General features: G+C 44.8%; 1 protein-coding gene across 5 annotated transcripts in view; it reads left to right on the top strand.

Annotated features, from left to right (window-relative positions):
• RANBP10 (RAN binding protein 10) overlaps nucleotides 1-17,524 on the top strand; it is a 57,493-nt gene that overhangs the window by 26,776 nt on the left and 13,193 nt on the right. For 4 of the 5 annotated variants that reach the window (XR_007628419.1, XM_050311166.1, XM_050311167.1 and 1 more), the window contains exons 4-7: nucleotides 4,746-4,913; nucleotides 10,943-10,965; nucleotides 14,972-15,156; nucleotides 17,168-17,280. Coding sequence is in view for 4 of the 5 variants with exons in the window: in XM_050311166.1 (XP_050167123.1) it covers nucleotides 4,746-4,913; nucleotides 10,943-10,965; nucleotides 14,972-15,156; nucleotides 17,168-17,280 (489 nt within the window). In the remaining variant the exon portion in view is untranslated. Of the gene's footprint in view, nucleotides 1-4,745; nucleotides 4,914-7,538; nucleotides 7,822-10,942; nucleotides 10,966-14,971; nucleotides 15,157-17,167; nucleotides 17,281-17,524 lie in introns of those variants that run through there. The other variant, XM_050311169.1, reaches the window with a different exon arrangement.

Raw genomic sequence — 17,524 nt, forward strand, 5'->3', positions numbered from 1 at the left:
CTGTCTGGGACTGCTCAGCCCAGGACGTTGTAGAAGCAACGTCCTATTTCTCCATGCACCGTATTCCATCTGCTCAGCCTCTGTTTAACATCCCTTCCCCTCCACTGACATCATGCTCTGCTGCTGCCAAAGACCCATAGCTGGCTGAGCAGCAGCAGCCTGCACAGCACAGTGCATGGAAAAGGCCCTGCCTCCAACTGGAACGTGGTCCAGCAGTGACTCTGCTGCTGCCTCCACCCTCCACGGCCCATTCCCCAAGCAAAGTTTCCACATCTGTTTCTGCTGCACTTTGGATTCAACAAATCCTACTAAAATTATTTTGTTTGGTTCGTTTCAGTGTGTTTGTTGACACAAGTTCTTGTCCTTTGGCAGCTGGGCTTTGCACACCCCTTGCCCTGGCACGGGCAGCTGTGGGAAGCTGGGATCGCTGGCCAGAGGGGTGGGAAGAGGAATGCCACAGGCAAAATACTGGACGGGAGTAGGGAGGGGAGAAAAATGAAAAGTGTTTCAAAGTATAGAAGAGAGAAAGCAGGTACAAGTAAAATTTGGAAAGCCTAGAGCAGTCACTGGGGTCAGTCCTGAACAATAAAGCCTCCCAAACTCACATTACTCGGGATACAACAGACACAAACCATACTGACAAATTTTCAGATTCTCTCTGAGGAACATCCATCCACTTTTCATATGGAATCCATCTGAATTTTCCAAATGCATCCTTCACCATTCCTTACTGCCCCAGATGTCCCAGGTTTCCCTCATTGCAGCTGGGTTCCACTGAACGTGTGGTGAGCAAGCCCTGGGCTGAGCTGCAGTAGAACATCCTCTGTAGGATGCTCTACGCTTCCAAGGCTGAGCAGCACATCCAGCTCCTGGTTTTCCCAGATTTGTGATGTACCCAGGGTGCCAGTTTTGTCCAGTGCCTACCAGAAGTTCTGTGTGTGTTGCTGGCACTCCTGGAGCAGAAAGGAAGAACACCATGTTATTTCCAGGGTGCTGAGAGGTAAATGGTGTCCCAGCCCAACAGAACCACTGCCCACTCGCTGCTTTATGAGGCAGTGCCTGATCTCAGGTACAGAAATCAAGATCTGCCCAAAAAGTCAAGTGTAAAGCAAGGCTGACATTGAATGGGCAAGTTGGGATTGAGCAGGAAGGTTTGCAGGACAGCCAGGGGTGCATCTAACTCCAGGGCTTGCTTAAGAGTGACCATTTATCAGCTGATCCTGTAACTGTGTCCTGAAGTAACTCAAGTCTTTTCTGCCACGTGGTCTGACATTGCATAATTCTGACCTGTTTATCAAGCAGCAGCAATGGAACTTGCTGTTCATTTTTTTTCACTGTGTTTTGGGATCAAGGTAGTCTGCCAAGAAGATCAACATGTCAGCTTTTTCTTGTTCACAGGCCAAACAGAACTTAGTTGGGTGCTGAACATATAAAAATGTCCTCCCAAGCCCTACCCGTGGTTTCTGGTTTTCTTCCTTTCCATTTGCTGCTTGCACAGTCTGAGCTATTCTACATCTTGTTAGTAAATATTTAAATGTATTTTTGAGTTTTGGGGTTGAAGGGTTCAATTCAAAGGAGTGTAATTTCAACCTCTTTTTGCTCACTAGCTGCTGAGGTCCTACCTGTAGAGTGGTTCTGATGGGCACGTTCAAAGTATTCTTGTCTTCAAAAGGAGCTGTAGTGAGAAAAGTCTTAGGAGTTGAGGTTCTACTTTGACCTCTGCCATGGGCAAAGTGGCCACATCCTTTCTGTTCTCTGCCTGTCTCCCCTCTTTAAAATGATTTTGTGCTTTTGAAGAGAGGATGGGGAAGGGAAAGGAGGGAAGGAGAGAACTGTGTTAACTGGATCCTGGAACCCCTCTGACTCGCTTGATTTCAGTCTACAGAATAGACAATAAAGGGGAAAATGCTAGGATTAACTTGCAGAGGGCTAGGGGGACAGTGCAGAGAACAACTACAGCCTGCTTCCCTTCTCCATGGGGTGCCTTCATCTCCACTCTCACAAGCAGCAATGTAAATCCAGAAAATATTTAGATGATGATGGTCAGAAAAGCAGGGAATAGCTAAATAAGCCAGGAGTCATACACCTGGAAAAGGGATGATTATGGGGGATTTTGTGGAGTCTGTATAATGATACATGTTCTGGAGAGATGGAATCCCCACTTTGCCATCTTCTCCAGTGCAAGAACCACGGGGTATCCAGTACAAGCACTAGAAAGCCCATTTTCATGCTGTTTGAAGTTCACACTGTCAAACTCCTTGTTACAGGATACAGTGGATGGTATGAGTGTTTACATGAATGAAGGATTGAACAATCTAATGGAAACAAAACTTTCAGGAGTATTGAGTGAACAGCTCTGCTGGGCTTTGCAAAGGAAGGGGTTGTTGAGTCACTGGAGGCACGAACAGTGTCGTAAGAGTCACAAAAAGTGTCGTGGGAGTCTCAGAAGGGGTTGCAATATCCCAGACCCATTACTAGGTGGCGATAGCAAATTGTTAATGATGCAGCAAAGGCCCAAGTTTTCAGCAAGTGTTTTGTGTTTTGGAGTGAAGTCGGAGAGGCTGTTTTCAAAATACATGTGGTGAGTTACTCCCCGTTCTGCTGCTAATCCAAGATAATGCCAAACACTTCCGACAGGGATACGCTGTTTAAATCAGCAGGCCCAGATAACTTCGACCTAGAAGTACTGGAAGTGCTGATTGTTATTTTTAAGTCAGGTTATTAGGAAATTTCAGAAGATTGGCTGAATGACCTGTACGCCACTGCCCTCGTGTTTATTCTGGGCTGAATTTTAGAAATAGGGATCCATGGTTTGATTAATAAATAACTTAATGATAGGCATATAATTAATGCCACTCAGCTTACGTTTACAGGGAGTACAGTAAGTTCTCTCAAACAGCTCTGGCTTGTTTTTTCAAGATGACCATGGTGATTTGATGAGCCTGACAGTCAGGATTTAAATCCTGAGGGTTATGTCCAGGTTCAGTGCTCCACAACATTTGAGTTGAAAACAGTGAACTTGATATATCCTTAGCAAAGTGCTGGGTGAGTGGATTACCTTAACTAAGACTCAAAACAAGTTTTTTCCAGGCAGTTTTGCAGTATATACCGCATTTGTCACTGTCCTCAAGGCTTTTATTCAGTCTTTTCTCACTGGAGTTCATCACCACCTTTGGTGCTGCAGCAAGAACCAGCAGGAACAGTTCAATAGGAACACTTGTGATCTGTAGGGAATTAATCCTTTTTTCCCCCTTACACTACAGACCTAGTAGTGTCTGCGTTGGCACAAGTATTTTGTGATTGTCCTCACAGTTGGACACCCTTGTCATGTTCCTCACAGGAGCCTTACCCAGCACATGATGTGTAAGCACTTCACTGCTTGGATGCAACTGATGACAAGTTCTTGTTAAATGCTTTGTGATGCCAGGAATGTTTTGTATGCAGGAAGAGCTGGAAGTCTGTGTTTGGATTGTATTATAAGTAGCTTAGCAGATTAATTGATTTATCATCTGAATTTACCAACAGCTTCATTAGAGAAGTTCTGAATTGGCCCTCATGTAACAGGTCTGGTTTTGGGGAGACTGAAATGATCTATTCGGTGCTGGCAGTGGGGAAAACAAGAGGGATAGTGGAAAGGAGCCAGAGTGTTAAAAACTCAGTATTTCAATGATATTTTTGCTGGCTGGAAATCTTAGCAGTGCAAGTTTGACAACAGACTCCAGAGCCCCCATCTCTCCCTCCTTTGTTTTGGCAAGTGGATTTGGCGTGGGGTTCGTGCTTGCTGAGGGTGCTGGCAGTGCTGTTGTCCCTGCCTCTCATGAAAACACGAAACAGGACTGGTGCTACTGTCAACAGCTCGTTTGGAGCTGGTCCGAGGGAAGACAGAGCTGACTCTTGTGACATCCCAGTCTGTTCCTGTGGATGTGTGAGATTTACTGGAGGAAATTATTCATTATTTCTGGACTAGGAGTCCTTCACGCCTTTCGCTCCCAAACTTCGCTCTGAGGTGCCAAATCTTGGACCGTGGGTTGTTTCAGTCTTGCTCTGTTCCCTGACTTTCCCACTGGGGTTCATTTGGAGTGGTGCAATAAAGTGGGGGGGGGCCTTGGGCATGCACTGAATGTTTTGGGCTTTTCTGAGAAACCCTGAGCGTGTGGCTGCTCCAGCATTTGAAGGCATTTGTGTTTGAAGCTGTCTGCAGAGTGGGAAATATTCTTGCCCAGAGGGAACACAGCAATCCTTATCGACTGTTAGAAGGGAAATATGGCTTTGAGAATGCCAAAATTGCCTCCATGCATTTGTTATGCCTGTGATAGCACTTAGAGACAAAGCTGCAATAGGTTGGGAATATTTTGATACACTTTTGCTGGAAGATTGTGCTTTTGGGAACCACAAATGTTTTACAAGAAGGAGTTTTGTTTCACTTGGGGCAAGATAAAAGAGAAACATGGGTTTAATGATATTTAAACCAAAAGAGTATCTGTCAGGGTGACTTCTGACACTATTATTTTTATGATTTCTCATAAGGCATAAATGAGTTTGAAACCCAAATAAGGCTGTATGATTAAAAACCATTAATTCCTTTTCAGTTACTGGTATGTGAAGATCAACATTGGGATGAATCAGGAACGGGACTCAAAGCTTGAATCTCCCACAGAAAGCTGTGCCCTGAGAGCTGTGGCTGCACATCACTGTGCTCAGCTGGCTTCACTGCTGCCCTGCTCTTTTTGTCTTGTCTTTTGCAGGATGGGATAAACATTCTTATGGGTACCACGGGGACGATGGGCACTCCTTCTGTTCCTCGGGGACGGGGCAGCCCTACGGCCCCACCTTCACCACTGGGGACGTGATCGGCTGCTGCGTCAACCTCATCAACAACACCTGCTTCTACACGAAAAATGGCCACAGTTTAGGTAAGTCAGGGAAGGTGTTTTCAGGGAGAGGGGTGCTCCAGCCCTGCCCTCGCTGCTGTTTAGCACGTTCCTGTGTTGTAACTCTTGGCCCGTGCCTGTGGGTAAGGTTTAAGAAATGGAAGAGAAGAGAGCGCTCAGCAGCAGTCAGGAGTTGGGAATTGGCTCCAAGACAGAAACAATTCCAGCAGGTAAAGAGGTGTCTGTGCTGCTCCATTTGTTCAGGTAGATAAGGATTGCCTGGCTGGGCAACAGGGAAATAAAGAAGTGGGAAGTTAAATTCCTGGTGTCTTCATTTTTAAAGGGACTTGTCATTCCCCTGAGCATTCCCAAAGCTAAACGTGGATTCAGCATAAGAAGTCTTATTTAAGCACTGGCCATTAGTTTGGTTCATTCCACAGTTGTTTCAGTTATTGTCCTAAACTTAAAGGACTTCAAAATTTTGCCCAAATGAATATCTCACAGATGTTTTCCAGGCATCTGTCATATCTGATTTCTTTAAGATAGAAACTTTTGGCCATTTTCCCCTAAAATACCTTTCGCTTGGATGACACGTTCTCTACCCCAGATAAATTCTTGTCTTTTTTTTTTTTTTTTGGTCACATAGGAGATGCAGAAAGTTTTTATAAGTTCATCTCACTTTTTTGTGCTGGGATTCATTTGGTTTGGCAGGGAGGGACAAGCTCTCCTTTCCTTTGCTTCTCCTTGCTGCGTCAATTCAGGATGAAGAGGCTGGTAGAGGAACACCCTGCTCAAAACACTTAACAGAGCAAAGTAGCTTTGAGTTGCTGGCTGGGCTGATGGAGGGAGTGGGATTGGAGTGCAGGGTGTGCCTGGAGAGGGCGTAAATATCTGGTGAGCTCCTGGGAAAAGGACTGAGCTCCCTGGGATTAGAGAGAGATGGATGTACTGGAGGGAGTCCAGCAAAGGGCTGCCCAGATGATGAAGGGATTAGAGCATCTGTCCTGGGAGGAAAGGCTGAGAGAGCTGGGGCTGTTCAGGCTGCCCCTGTCAGTTCAGTACTGGTAAGACAAATAGAGGCTTGAGAGCAGCAGCTGATGGTGTAGAGCATGAGCTGCTGCTTAGGAATGAGATAAGTTCATACAGCAGCAACTGAGGTGATGAAATAGTTCAAAATATTTCAGAAAAATCTCTCCATTTAGTTGCTGTCCTTGATTTTTAGCACATATTTACACAGAAGGCCTGTAGTGGTTTGTGCTGTGGCCCTGTGGGTGTTTTGTGGTGTTGGAGTGGGTGGTTTTCCAGCTTCACTGTTTTTCAGCCTGACAATGCTGTTGCTTTTCACCACAATGGAAGTGTAAGAGTCAGGAGCAGGCCAGACCTTCTGTTTAATGAGTATGAATTTGTTAATTTGAAGTTTAATTTATTTGTAATGATCAGGAATCTGCACAGCGTAAGCTGTGGCGGTTGAAAAGTTGTCGCTTGCTCCGTCAGGACCATGTTGTGCCTGAGTGTCTGAGCAGATGGAGCCAAACAAAGAGCCCAGTTCAGTAATTCTGTGTTGCCTTTCGTCATTGCCACCCTCTGATTCTTTGCCTCGTGTCCTGCTCTGAGATCTGGTTTGTTTGGGACATTCAAAGTGATCTGGTCTTCCCTTCTTAAATTTTAGTGCCCCTTTTCCTTCAAAGATGGGGCTTTTTTGGATGGGAATCTTGTGGGTTTTTTCTAATCTGTTCCTTGGGGAGCAGCCCAGCCCAGCAGTGAACAATGCCAGTGGGAAGAAAGAGGAGAGGCAGTGTGCTTAGAGAACAGCATTAAATATCAGCACTGCTGTGCCCTGGGTGTCCTTGGGCTCTTCAGACACACAGAGCAAGACATGAGCTGTGTGAGAAAATGGCAGGTAGAAGACTGAGCTGAGCATTCACAGCTGGCTGCTGTGTGTACCAGCTCCTCTTTGAGCTGTGGTAGCACAGTGGTTGTACTGAGAGAGGAGGGACAGTGTGGTTAGAGGAAACAGGGATGGAGGTGCCACAGAGCAGCAGAGCTCAATCCTTGCTGGGTGACCCCACAAAAGCTGCAGGAACGTTTGACCCACCTTTTTTACAAAAGCAGGATGAAAACCTCACCCTGGAAGACAATTGTTAAGGGCCAATGGTGTCTGTTTGTGTCACTGAATAAGAAACACGTGGTCCAAGAGAAGTGTTTCCTGTGGATGGCTGAGGAGAGGAACCCTTGGCCACAGATTGCAGCCACCTGGCTGTTACTCAGCTCCTCGTGGGCTCAGGAGGACACACGTGAGGGAGGTGCCAGCAGAGGAACCAGGACCAAATGGAGGCAGAGGCAGTTTTATCTGGAAGTCAGGATGCTTTCTTCGCTGGTGGAAGCATCTCCTTGAAGATCTTGACCTTTTCGTGATGTTTTGTGCTAACTTGAGAGTTTCATTTCTATGCTGTGGAAACCCAAGGTTTACCAGGAAAGGGGTTGAATGTGTTTTTTCCTGATGTTCCCTGACATAAAGCCCCTGTAGCTGTCCTGCATCTCCTCTTAGGGGATGAGGTCATTGTGTAATCCTGCTGAAGATACTAAAAATATGCATGAGACTAATCAGCCCCTTTGTGAGGCCAGTTAGCTCGAGAGTAGGGTGTCAGAGTTTGAATTTGTCTTGCTTTTAATAGAATTACTGTAGCTCTGTCTTTCCATTTCTCTCTTCACCATTTCAGTCCTCTCCTTTCCATCTGTTAATTAGACACCCCCCCTTTTGTTTTCCTTGCAGTTTCTTCTGTTGCTTAACTTTTATCTTCCATTGTCTCCATACTTTTTCATTTAATCAGATCCATCAGGAGCACTGTATAAAGAACTGTTTTCTTGGCCATCACAAATTCTGGATGTTCTGGTTGGAGCTAAGTCTTGAACTTTGTTTGGAGACGTCACATGAAAACTGTTTGACATCGTATGTAGTCTTAATTCTCTGTTCTGGAAAATGTCTTGAATGTCTCTTCTGGCTGCTGATGAAACGCTTTTGACAAGTCCTGAGCAGAGTCCTGGCGGTAAAAAACATAATGAGATGTGGCTGGAAGTGTGGTAAGGGTGAGTTAGGAGAGAAGGAAGGAGAAATGTTGGGGCTGCAGCCATTAAGAGGAAAGTCTTGGACTAGGATGTGAGGAGAGAATGTGACTGCTCCAGGTCTCTACAAGGTTTGAGTGGATGAGTTTGCTCAGGGAGTAATGTAGGAGTGTCTCAGAGCTCAGACTTTGACAGCAGACCAAGGTAAATGGAGCAGCAGGGCTATAAAAAGAGCACACAACCCTCTGAAGTCTTGGCACAGAAAACTTCCTGTAGCTTGAGTTCTAGTGCAGGCTCTTGGAAAGACCAAGTGAACCTGTAAAGTCAAATATCCATTCTGCAGCCAGTTTAGGGACTAAGGGAAACATTAGGGATAATGAAGAAATCTGTTGTCATAGAGATCCACAGGTGTCAGTCCCAGGTTTAATAGGTTTGTCCCCAAAACTTCAAATGAAGTTTGCAGAGAGCCAAGAGCATTGGGTTGTTTAAAACAACACTTCAGGTTAATCAAGTTTAAAATCACAGAATCCTGCAGTGGTTTGGGTTGGAAGAGACCTTAAAGATCATCTCCTTCCAACTACTCTGCTATGGGCAGGGACATCAGCACTGCTCGAGGATTCTCTGGATCACAGTTACCTAAACAGATGCTGGGGGAGTGTCCTGACATGCACGTTGTGTGCACAGGGAGGTGCATAAGTGTGTTTTAGTCATGGAGAGCTGGAAATCCTTTGATTAGATGGCAGGTGAAGGTGTTGATCTCATTTAATGCCTTTATGACACTGCCTTGATGATCATGTTAATGTTGTGGACTTGAGAGAGGCTCTTCACACCTTTGCTCTCTCCTCCTGACCCCTCGAGTTGTCCAGTTCTTATGTCCTTAAATTTATGAGGGCTGTTGTTTTCAACTGGATCCAGGGTTTGTGGATGCTGCAGGGAGAGGATGCAGTTTGACATTCAGCTGCCCAGTTGGAGCTGTGATTGTTTCACTCTGTGCTGTTGAGTTTGCAGGGTGCAGATTCAGGATGAACTCAAAGCAGACGTGTTTGTGGAACAGATTGTGTCCTGTGCCATAAAGCATTCCATTAGTCTTAGTTGTTGGAACAAAAGGTGCAAAACATACATTTGTCTTATTGTAAGGGCAATGTAATAAGTTTATTTATAGAATCACGGAGTAATTTTCGCTGGGAGGGATCCCTGGGGGTCATGTATCCAACACTGTGCTGAAAGCAGGCCCAGCTACATCATGCTACTCAGAAACTCCTCGAGCTTTTACTGTCTTCAAGAATGGAGATCACCCAGGAGTTTTTTTTCTGGTCCCCTAATTCATTGTTTGACCACATTCATACTGAATTTTTCTAATCTGAATTCCCCACGTTGCAGCTTGTCTCTGTTGCCTCCTGTCTCCTGCCACCAAGCATCTCTGAGAAGTCTTTTCTATGAGGTAGCCTCCCATAGAGGTAGTTGTAGGCAGCAATAAGCAAAAAAATGGTGTTTTTAAGACTGAAGAGTGGCTTTTCCCTTAGCCTTGCTTTGTCTTCCTGGCCTCTGCCAGACTCACTGCAGTCTCAGTGTGTCTTGTGTTGAAGAGCCCAAAAGTGGACATCAGACCCCAGTGTAAACTCACAAGTGTTGGAAGAGAAGGGGAAAAATCCCTTCCTTTAACCTTTACTTTTACTAATGCAGCCCAGCTCTACTCTAATACAGCTCAGGGTGTGGTGTGTGGTTGATCCCCCTCACTGCAGAGACCCAGCACTGCTCTCCTTGTTGCCCAGCAGGACCCTGAATCCTTCTCTGCTTTCCCTCCAGTCAGCCCCAGCCTGTCGTGTTTTCTGGGAATATTACAGCCTGGTGGCAGGGCTCTTCAGTTGCTTTTGTTGAGCTCTGGGGGGTTTGTGCTGGATCATTTCTCCAGCACTGTGCCCTGCAGGCTGCTGTCCACTCTGCTGGTTGTTGTGAGCCTGCTGGGAGCGCGCTCCGTCCCCTCATCGGGGTCACTGGGAAAGAAAATCACACTGTATTGGCCCTGCCATCGATCCCTGGGGGACAACTCTCGGACTTTGAGCTGCTGATCACAACCCTTCGATCCTGACAGTCCAGCCAATTTTCCACCCACCTTGTAGTCCACTCAAAACCCACATCCTTGTCCATGTGCTGGAAGCAGCCACACGAGCCAGGCCACCTTTGGCTGCGAGCGGTGCTGGGGGCACAGGAGGACTCCAGGACATCAGGCTCCAGGAGATTGACCTCATTCTACCATAAGGGTACAAACAAGCTTCCATCCAGCTGAGCAAAACAACTGCAAAGTGGAATGAAAAAAGAAAAAAGGTCTGAGTGAGGAACGATACTTGGGTGAAGTGAGGAGGTGAGAGAAGTGCTCACTGAACGCTGTCCTCAGGTGTTCAACATCACCTGCATACACAGCTTCTGGTTGGGTATAGAGAGGGTGCTCAACACACAAGGTCCAAACTGCCAGGATGTTCCTTAAACCATATTGGCTATCTGCCAGGATGTTAATTTAACTTTATTGGGTGTTTATTTAGTGAAATATTTAGGATTTCCTTCTGAGCCCTTGATTTCGGATCTGTGCCGGTTTGAATAGTAATTATTTGTTACCTGTGTTGACTCCTAAAACTGCTTTAAATTCCCATTTCAGGCTGGTGGGTTGCAGAGCTGTGCCTGTTATAGCCTAAAGCAAAGCAATGTTATATACAAAAATTCTGTTTCTAAAGAGCCAAAGTCCTTTGTAGTAACAGAGGGAGAAGCAAAGGAAAGAGGAGCTGCCTTTAGAAAACCAAATTTTTGGGAGAGATGTCAGAAACCCTGAACCTTCCTTCAGATGCAAAACTTTGCAGAAGAGGGGACTGGGGAGGGAAGTTTACTTCTAAATATGACAGGGTCAAAGCTGGGATTTGTTGAAATACAGTTTTGTATCGTGTCAAGGATGTAGGCAAGCAGGGGAAAAAAAAATCCTTTGTCTTTTTAATTCTAATATTTTTTTCCCCCCACAGGTATAGCCTTTACAGACCTCCCTGTAAGTACACCTATTTTCAGTATTTTAACTAAGGATGCAAACAGAATGGGAGGGGGAAGAGTGTGGGGATGTGATTTTTTTTTCTGTTTGATATCCTGTTCAAAAAAAAAAAAAATCAAACCAACATGGTAACACACATTACTGAATGATGAGGATGCTCCTTTTTCTTTCACACACAACTTGTCCTGAAGGTTGCAGCCCTTTGTAGTAAATAACCCCAAATGAATTTCCTCTGAGGAATTCCTAATTTCCCTAACTACTTCAGGCCTCCAAAATGAGCAGTTTTCTTGGCTGACCTCCCTGTTGTGTGGAAGGAGACTTGCTTTGCTTTGTTCTATACTTCCTGCAAAAAAAAAAAAAAAAAAAAGATTTTATTCCTCTGATTTTCATATTGAGAGAAATAATGGCTAGCACTTACAGTTCACCTTCCCAGTGGGATTTAGGGCTTTACAGATCTCTCCCATATCCCAACCACTGCCTGCACTGAAGGACATCCCAGTTATTTGATTTGCCCTTTTCCCTTCAGCTGTCAATACAGCTCTTTTTTGTTTGTTTATTTGTTTGTCTCTAGGCTCTTTGGACTTGGTAATATTGTAGTGTGTTCTAAACCAGAAACCCTTTATGTGGCTTTTTTCACAGCAGTTTATTCACTTGGTCCAAGTACAGTTCGTTGAAGGAAAAGAATATTTTGCCTGCCCATGAAGATTAAACTTTTGGAGCGAGGTCTTGTGACAGCCTTGCATCCATAGCAAGAAGAAGCTTCTGTGATATGACCCTTAGTTTTTGGTGCTCTTTTGTTTTCCCTCTGGCTGTAGATTACATTAGGAATCACAGGATACTCCTGATTTTTTCACCACTTTGTCTTCTCGTTTGGCTGGGCTGCTTCTCCTGTCAATCAGCAATAGCTGTCCAGCACACGTGCCACTGCTGTGTCATTTACAGCTCAAGAGTTGCTGGGGAGCTTCCCAGCACGGACTTCTCAGGCTGGAATTCCCTGTCCTGCTTAGCTTAGCTTGCATCCCATGACTGCAGGAGTGCAGGGGAAGCTGCACGCGCCTTTAATGTGCATTTACACACCTTTAATGTGCATTTACAAGCTGTTCCCCCGGTGTTGAGTCTCTGTTAGGAACAGGGGATGAGCCATCGGGGAAGCAGAGAGACAGAAAGGATTCTGCAGCAGGGAGGTCTCACAGTGCTGCTGAGATTGAATTCAAAGCCCTTCTGAGCCCAGGGCATGTCCCTGTTCCTGCTGTTCCTTGATCTGGCCAGATCATCCTTACAGGATTTTGGGCTCATTCATCTCCTGTGCCGAGGAGATGTTTTAGTGTGAAACTGGGAGAAGACCTGGTCAGGTGGGGTTTTGGGGTCAGCTACTCAGATGCCTTTTAGTGGAGTCTCCAGTGGTTAATTGGTGTCTCTGTGCCTTTTACCAGCCAGTTTGCTGAGCTGTTTCCCATGGAAATCCCCTTCTGGCTTTTACAGCAGCAGTTAATCCATAACACTGCTTTTCTGGGCCAGGAAGGAGAACAGCTGATGCCCTGTAGGCCTCTTGCTATTGAGAATTATCCTTCATGAGATAATTCCCCTTTAAAAAGAGGATGAGAGGAGCCTGTGTGGGTCATGCCACCCCTGAACTGTGGATGTGAGGAAGGATGGGAGACTTCTGCCTCCGTGTGGATTTTGGATGTTCCTCTCCATATGCTAAATGGCTCTGCTGCTGTGCTGGCAGCTTCATCCTAGGGATGTCTGCACCCATCTTCATCTGTCTCTGTTCTAGTATCCTTCTCTTGGATTACTGCCTTCTTCCTTCACCCTTGCAGATCCTGGTGTATTCCATGTCCTCTTTTTGCTCCCTTTTTGGTCCATGGATTCTTGGTTGTTCCAAACAGTTGAGGTTACCACCTTTCCCAAAGAAGAGGGTGCCAAGCCCAAGACAGATTTTTGTTTTGTTTTCAGTATAAGGACTATTGTCAGAGATTGCAGAAGCCTTGAGGTAAGAGGGCATTTGAAGTCACTGTAATTTGCAGGTGGGATTTTTCATTTACTGCAGCACTGTGATCTGGGCTCGAACACAATATCCAGTCATTGGAAGGTAAAGAGGAGAATGCATCCATCAGAGGAAAGAGGTGGAATGTAATCTGTGTTCTTCACCTTCTAAAGCTGCAGTCTAAAAATTTAACTGCAGACAGGAGTGGGAACAGAAAACCTGCCTGAGTGACCCTTGAAGTGCTTCTAGGGTTTGCATGTCAGTGAGACTGCACGAGGAATTAAATTGACCCTCCAAAGCAACACCAGTTTAGAAATCGTTTCCTTGAAGTGCTTGTTCCCAGATTCCCCTTTCAGAGGTAACTGGTGAAGACAATGTTTTGCAATATTTGCAGTATTAGGAAGCTGAAGTGGATCCTGTAAGTTGAAAACCAGCCTCAGACCCAGAGAAACGTGTTTTGGTTCATCTTGTTTCGGTTTCCTCTAAAGGCTGTTTGCATTTGGACAAAAATACAGTAGTGAGAAAAAACACATTTTGGCTTAGCACAGGCTGGAGTTAATACCAAAATAACTGCTTAGTGAGTTCCCACAGAGGGAGCTTCCCCTTTTTTTACCACTTTAAGCCAATGCTTAGGCCTAACTCTTATTTATACAAGCCTGGATCAGGTCTATCCTGCCTGGAGGTTTGCCAAAACAATAGGAAATGAAAAAAAAAAGCAGAATGTGGAAGAGCCCAGGGTGGGATTGCAGGAGTGGAAAGGGGACAAGGGGGTCAAAAACCAGATCAAGATCAGCAAGGGGGTTGTGAGCAACTGGCCACCAACATCAGGGGCAAGGAGTGGTCCAGATGTCACGGGGAAGGTGCACCTGAAGAACTTGGCAGGTCAGTGGGCTCTGGGATAATCTCTGCCTGCATCTGGCAGGGTGCTGGAGATATGTGTAGTTCCCAACAGTTGCTAAACAGAGAGGACACATCCCACGTGTGAGAAATGGAATTTTAACTCTGAGATGATTTTAGAGAAGTGGAGGGGAAGCAGCTTCCCCTCAAAAATTAACATACCCAGAAGTGGCTGAAAAATAACATGGCATCTTGTAAACTGGGGTTTTTTCCTTCTAACTTCCAGGTGTTTTGAGTGTCTGATTCCTGGCTTTGGAAGTTCTTGGGTTTATAATACTAAAGAGTTAATAAAAAGTCTTAAGTATGTTCTGTGAAAAAGATCTGATCCCTCATTAGAGATACTTCCTTGTCAGCCACTTCTGAAAGGATAGAGATACTGGCTTTAAATACAACATTTATCTCTGGTAGCTCTTCTGTATCGTGCTGTGTTTTCTTTGCACACCTCTAACCCAGTGACTTCCTAGATGTGAGAACACCTCTGGCATGAATTCAGAGAACTTCTAGATAGACTTTGGCCACCTATTTTCAATGAGGTCATCTTTAGAAGCTGAATTATTGGCTGAATTTTAGAGGTATTTTCATGGTGGTAACCTTTTTATTTTCCCCATGCCCTGGTGGTGAGTCAAAGCTTCCATTTGGATCCATAGGCTTGTTCCTAATGTGAAATTCATCTGCCACATATCCAGATAAAATAGCTCAGTTGAAACATCAGAGAACAAATACATCTGTTGAGATGATGCACTTTTCATTGATCCTTCTTATTATTGTTCTTATTTTATTATTATTATATTAAATACCATGTTAGTTATTATTATATTAATTATTATCTACTGAATCTTGAACTTTGGTGGAAATTGCAGAAAACTAAGCCATCCACAGAGGCAGTCACAGCTCAGTCACTGGGGGATTGAACCTGCTGTTCTGGTTTTATGCCATAACTTTCATAACTGAACAATAAGTCAGTTCCTTGAGAAGCACCTCAAGGGCTGTTACCTCTTCCTATTCCATGATATTTATTTCAATTTAAAGAGCGGCTCTTTTGTCTTAACAAACCACATAACCAGAACCAGAAAGAGAAAGCTGCATTTAACACAAGTTTTGTTTTTTTCCCTCCCTTCCCAGTCAAATCTCTACCCCACAGTGGGTCTCCAGACTCCGGGGGAGATCGTGGATGCCAACTTTGGGCAGCAGCCCTTCGTGTTCGACATTGAGGACTACATGAGGGAGTGGCGGGCGAAGATCCAGAGCACCATTAAGCGGTTTCCCATCGGAGACAGGCTGGGCGAGTGGCAGGCCATGCTGCAGAAGTGAGTCACTACTACCCTGGGCTTCCCCTTCTTCTGTTTTCTTAGGCTTTAAATGCTGATTTTCGCTCTCTTATTGCAGCAAAAATCGCCCCTCGGTGCATTTTGCTCAAATTGCTTTCCCCTCTTTTTTTGGTGTTGGAGTTTGTTGTTCAATCATCTTCCCTGTGGGGATTGCTGCTGTTTCAAATAGATATGGGGGAGGTTTTCAGCCAAAGACTGCATGAAAGATTGTAGGGATGGAGGAATGTACATTTTGAGGTGGTGCACTGGGGGAAGGGGAGGGGAGAGGACACCATGAAAATTCTAACACAGGAGAAAAGCCAGCATGGAAATCAGCTGAACCTAGAAATGAAAGAGGAACAAAGAGCCTAAACCAAAGGCTTCCAAAAAACTGAAAGCACAGTTATGACACTTCATAAATCTATGAATTGGCATTGGAACAGGCTGCCCAGAGAAATGGTAGAGTCACCATCCCTGGAAGTGTTCAAGAAACCCTTAGTGCTGTGGCTCAGCTGACATGATGGTGTTTGGTCAAAGGTTGGACTTGTTGATGTTAGAGATCCTTTCCAACCTCAATGATTCTATGATCCTATGATCTTTGAACATAAAAACACCTGCATTGGGTGAGTGCACTGATCTGTCAGCCTTAATTTTATGATTATGTTTGTGGGTTCCTGCAGCACTGGAGTGGGTTTTTTTCCTTTCCCTGATAAAACAGACCATTTTTTGCCCCTCTGTTATTTAACTGAATATTTAACCATGTTGGACCTTTCCTTTTAACACATCATCACACTATTTCTTTGAGAGGCTTTGCTGAAAGACTCTGTGGAATACAACTAAGTGCACTGCAAAAGCATCCCTTTTTTGCCTGCTTCCAACTCCTTGCCAAAAATGGGTCAAAATTAGAAAGCTGTGACCTCCCTTTAGAAGAGCTGTTGATTCTGCTGCAGTAGGACCATTTACCCCTCAATTTGTTCCTTGTGTTCTCCAGAATTGTTTTGTCTGACAGGCATGGTAGAGGTGTCAGGGTCACCTCCCTGGAGTTCCTCACAGGTAACGTTACAGGGGCCAAAAAAAATTAAAAAAACTTAAAAAACCTTTAAAAATTACACACCTGCATACAATGTTACACCTAAAAATTATTGCTGGCTCATAAAATACTTTTTTCTTGTGCTGAGAGTGGCCAAGTTGAACGTGTGCTTTGAGCTGTGACTCAATCAGATCAATGCCAGCTTCACCATGGGAAGCCTGTTTTGAGATTCATCACCACCAGCTCTGAAATCCTGTGCTGGTTCTTTAGATTCTGTTAAAATCCAGTGAACATTAATATTTACTCACCATGTCCTGGGAAGGCACAAGTGTGTTAGGAACGGTCTGTTCAGAAAGATGGTGTTGTTTGTGTTTGTTTTCTGATGGTGATGCCTCCTCCTTCCCCCACAGCGTTCTTTGGAAATGCGGCTTCAAAGTGTGTTTATGTTTTTAAAATCGCTGCTGACAGTCATCAGATCAAATTATCTGTGAATGTGTAGAATTCATAAGGAGATTCAACTACTAAAGATATAATTCTTGGCAAAAACGAGTGATGGAAGAAATTCAGCACCAGAATATTGTTTTCTTTTTTAGATCTACTCAAAAGCTGTGAACTTCTCTGAGATTCAGCTTTGTATCTGTATAGGGTGTCCCTGGCAGTAACACAGTACTGAGAGCTTACAAGTGACCCTTGGACAGCAGTCACCAAATAAATAAATACTGTATGTGCATTAAGAGTCTTAATATTTTAATTTTTTTTTCCCTCTGTAAGGTGAATTTAGAGCCTCCCTCCTGTTTGCAGAGGATGTGGTGCCTGTCCTGTAAATTTACACTGTTTGGACCCAGAAGTAGGAGCCTGGTTATGTCCTGAGCAAGCTGAGTTTGTCACTGAAATTGCAACTTCTGTTGTGTTGATTTTTTTTTCTCCAGTGTGATGACCCTGTTTCACCACCTCATCTCTTTGTAATTTTTTTTTTTCTAGTATGGTTTCATCATATTTGGTTCATCATGGGTACTGTTCAACAGCAACTGCCTTTGCCAGAGTCACAGACACCACAATCCAGGAAGAACAGACCTCAATAAAGAACAGACAAAGTAAGTCTCTCAGGTGGCCATTCCCACACTGGCCATGTGTTCCCTTCAGGACTCTGCAGAGGACTGAAGAGTGACATTATAAAGCTCTCCACACTGCTGTGGGTCAGTAGAGCTTGGGAACCTCTGCTGGGAGCACTTTCCCCATCATCACTGTCCCCTCCACCTTCCGCCACCTTTGCCTGGAGAACTGCCCTGTTCTTGCTGTGCTTGGCCCTTCACTGAGCTCAGGCAGGTCACAGAGATG

Source organism: Myiozetetes cayanensis, unplaced genomic scaffold, assembly GCF_022539395.1.
Source record: "Myiozetetes cayanensis isolate MyiCay16 unplaced genomic scaffold, myiCay2020 scf16, whole genome shotgun sequence".
Classification (NCBI taxonomy): Eukaryota; Metazoa; Chordata; class Aves; order Passeriformes; family Tyrannidae; genus Myiozetetes; species Myiozetetes cayanensis.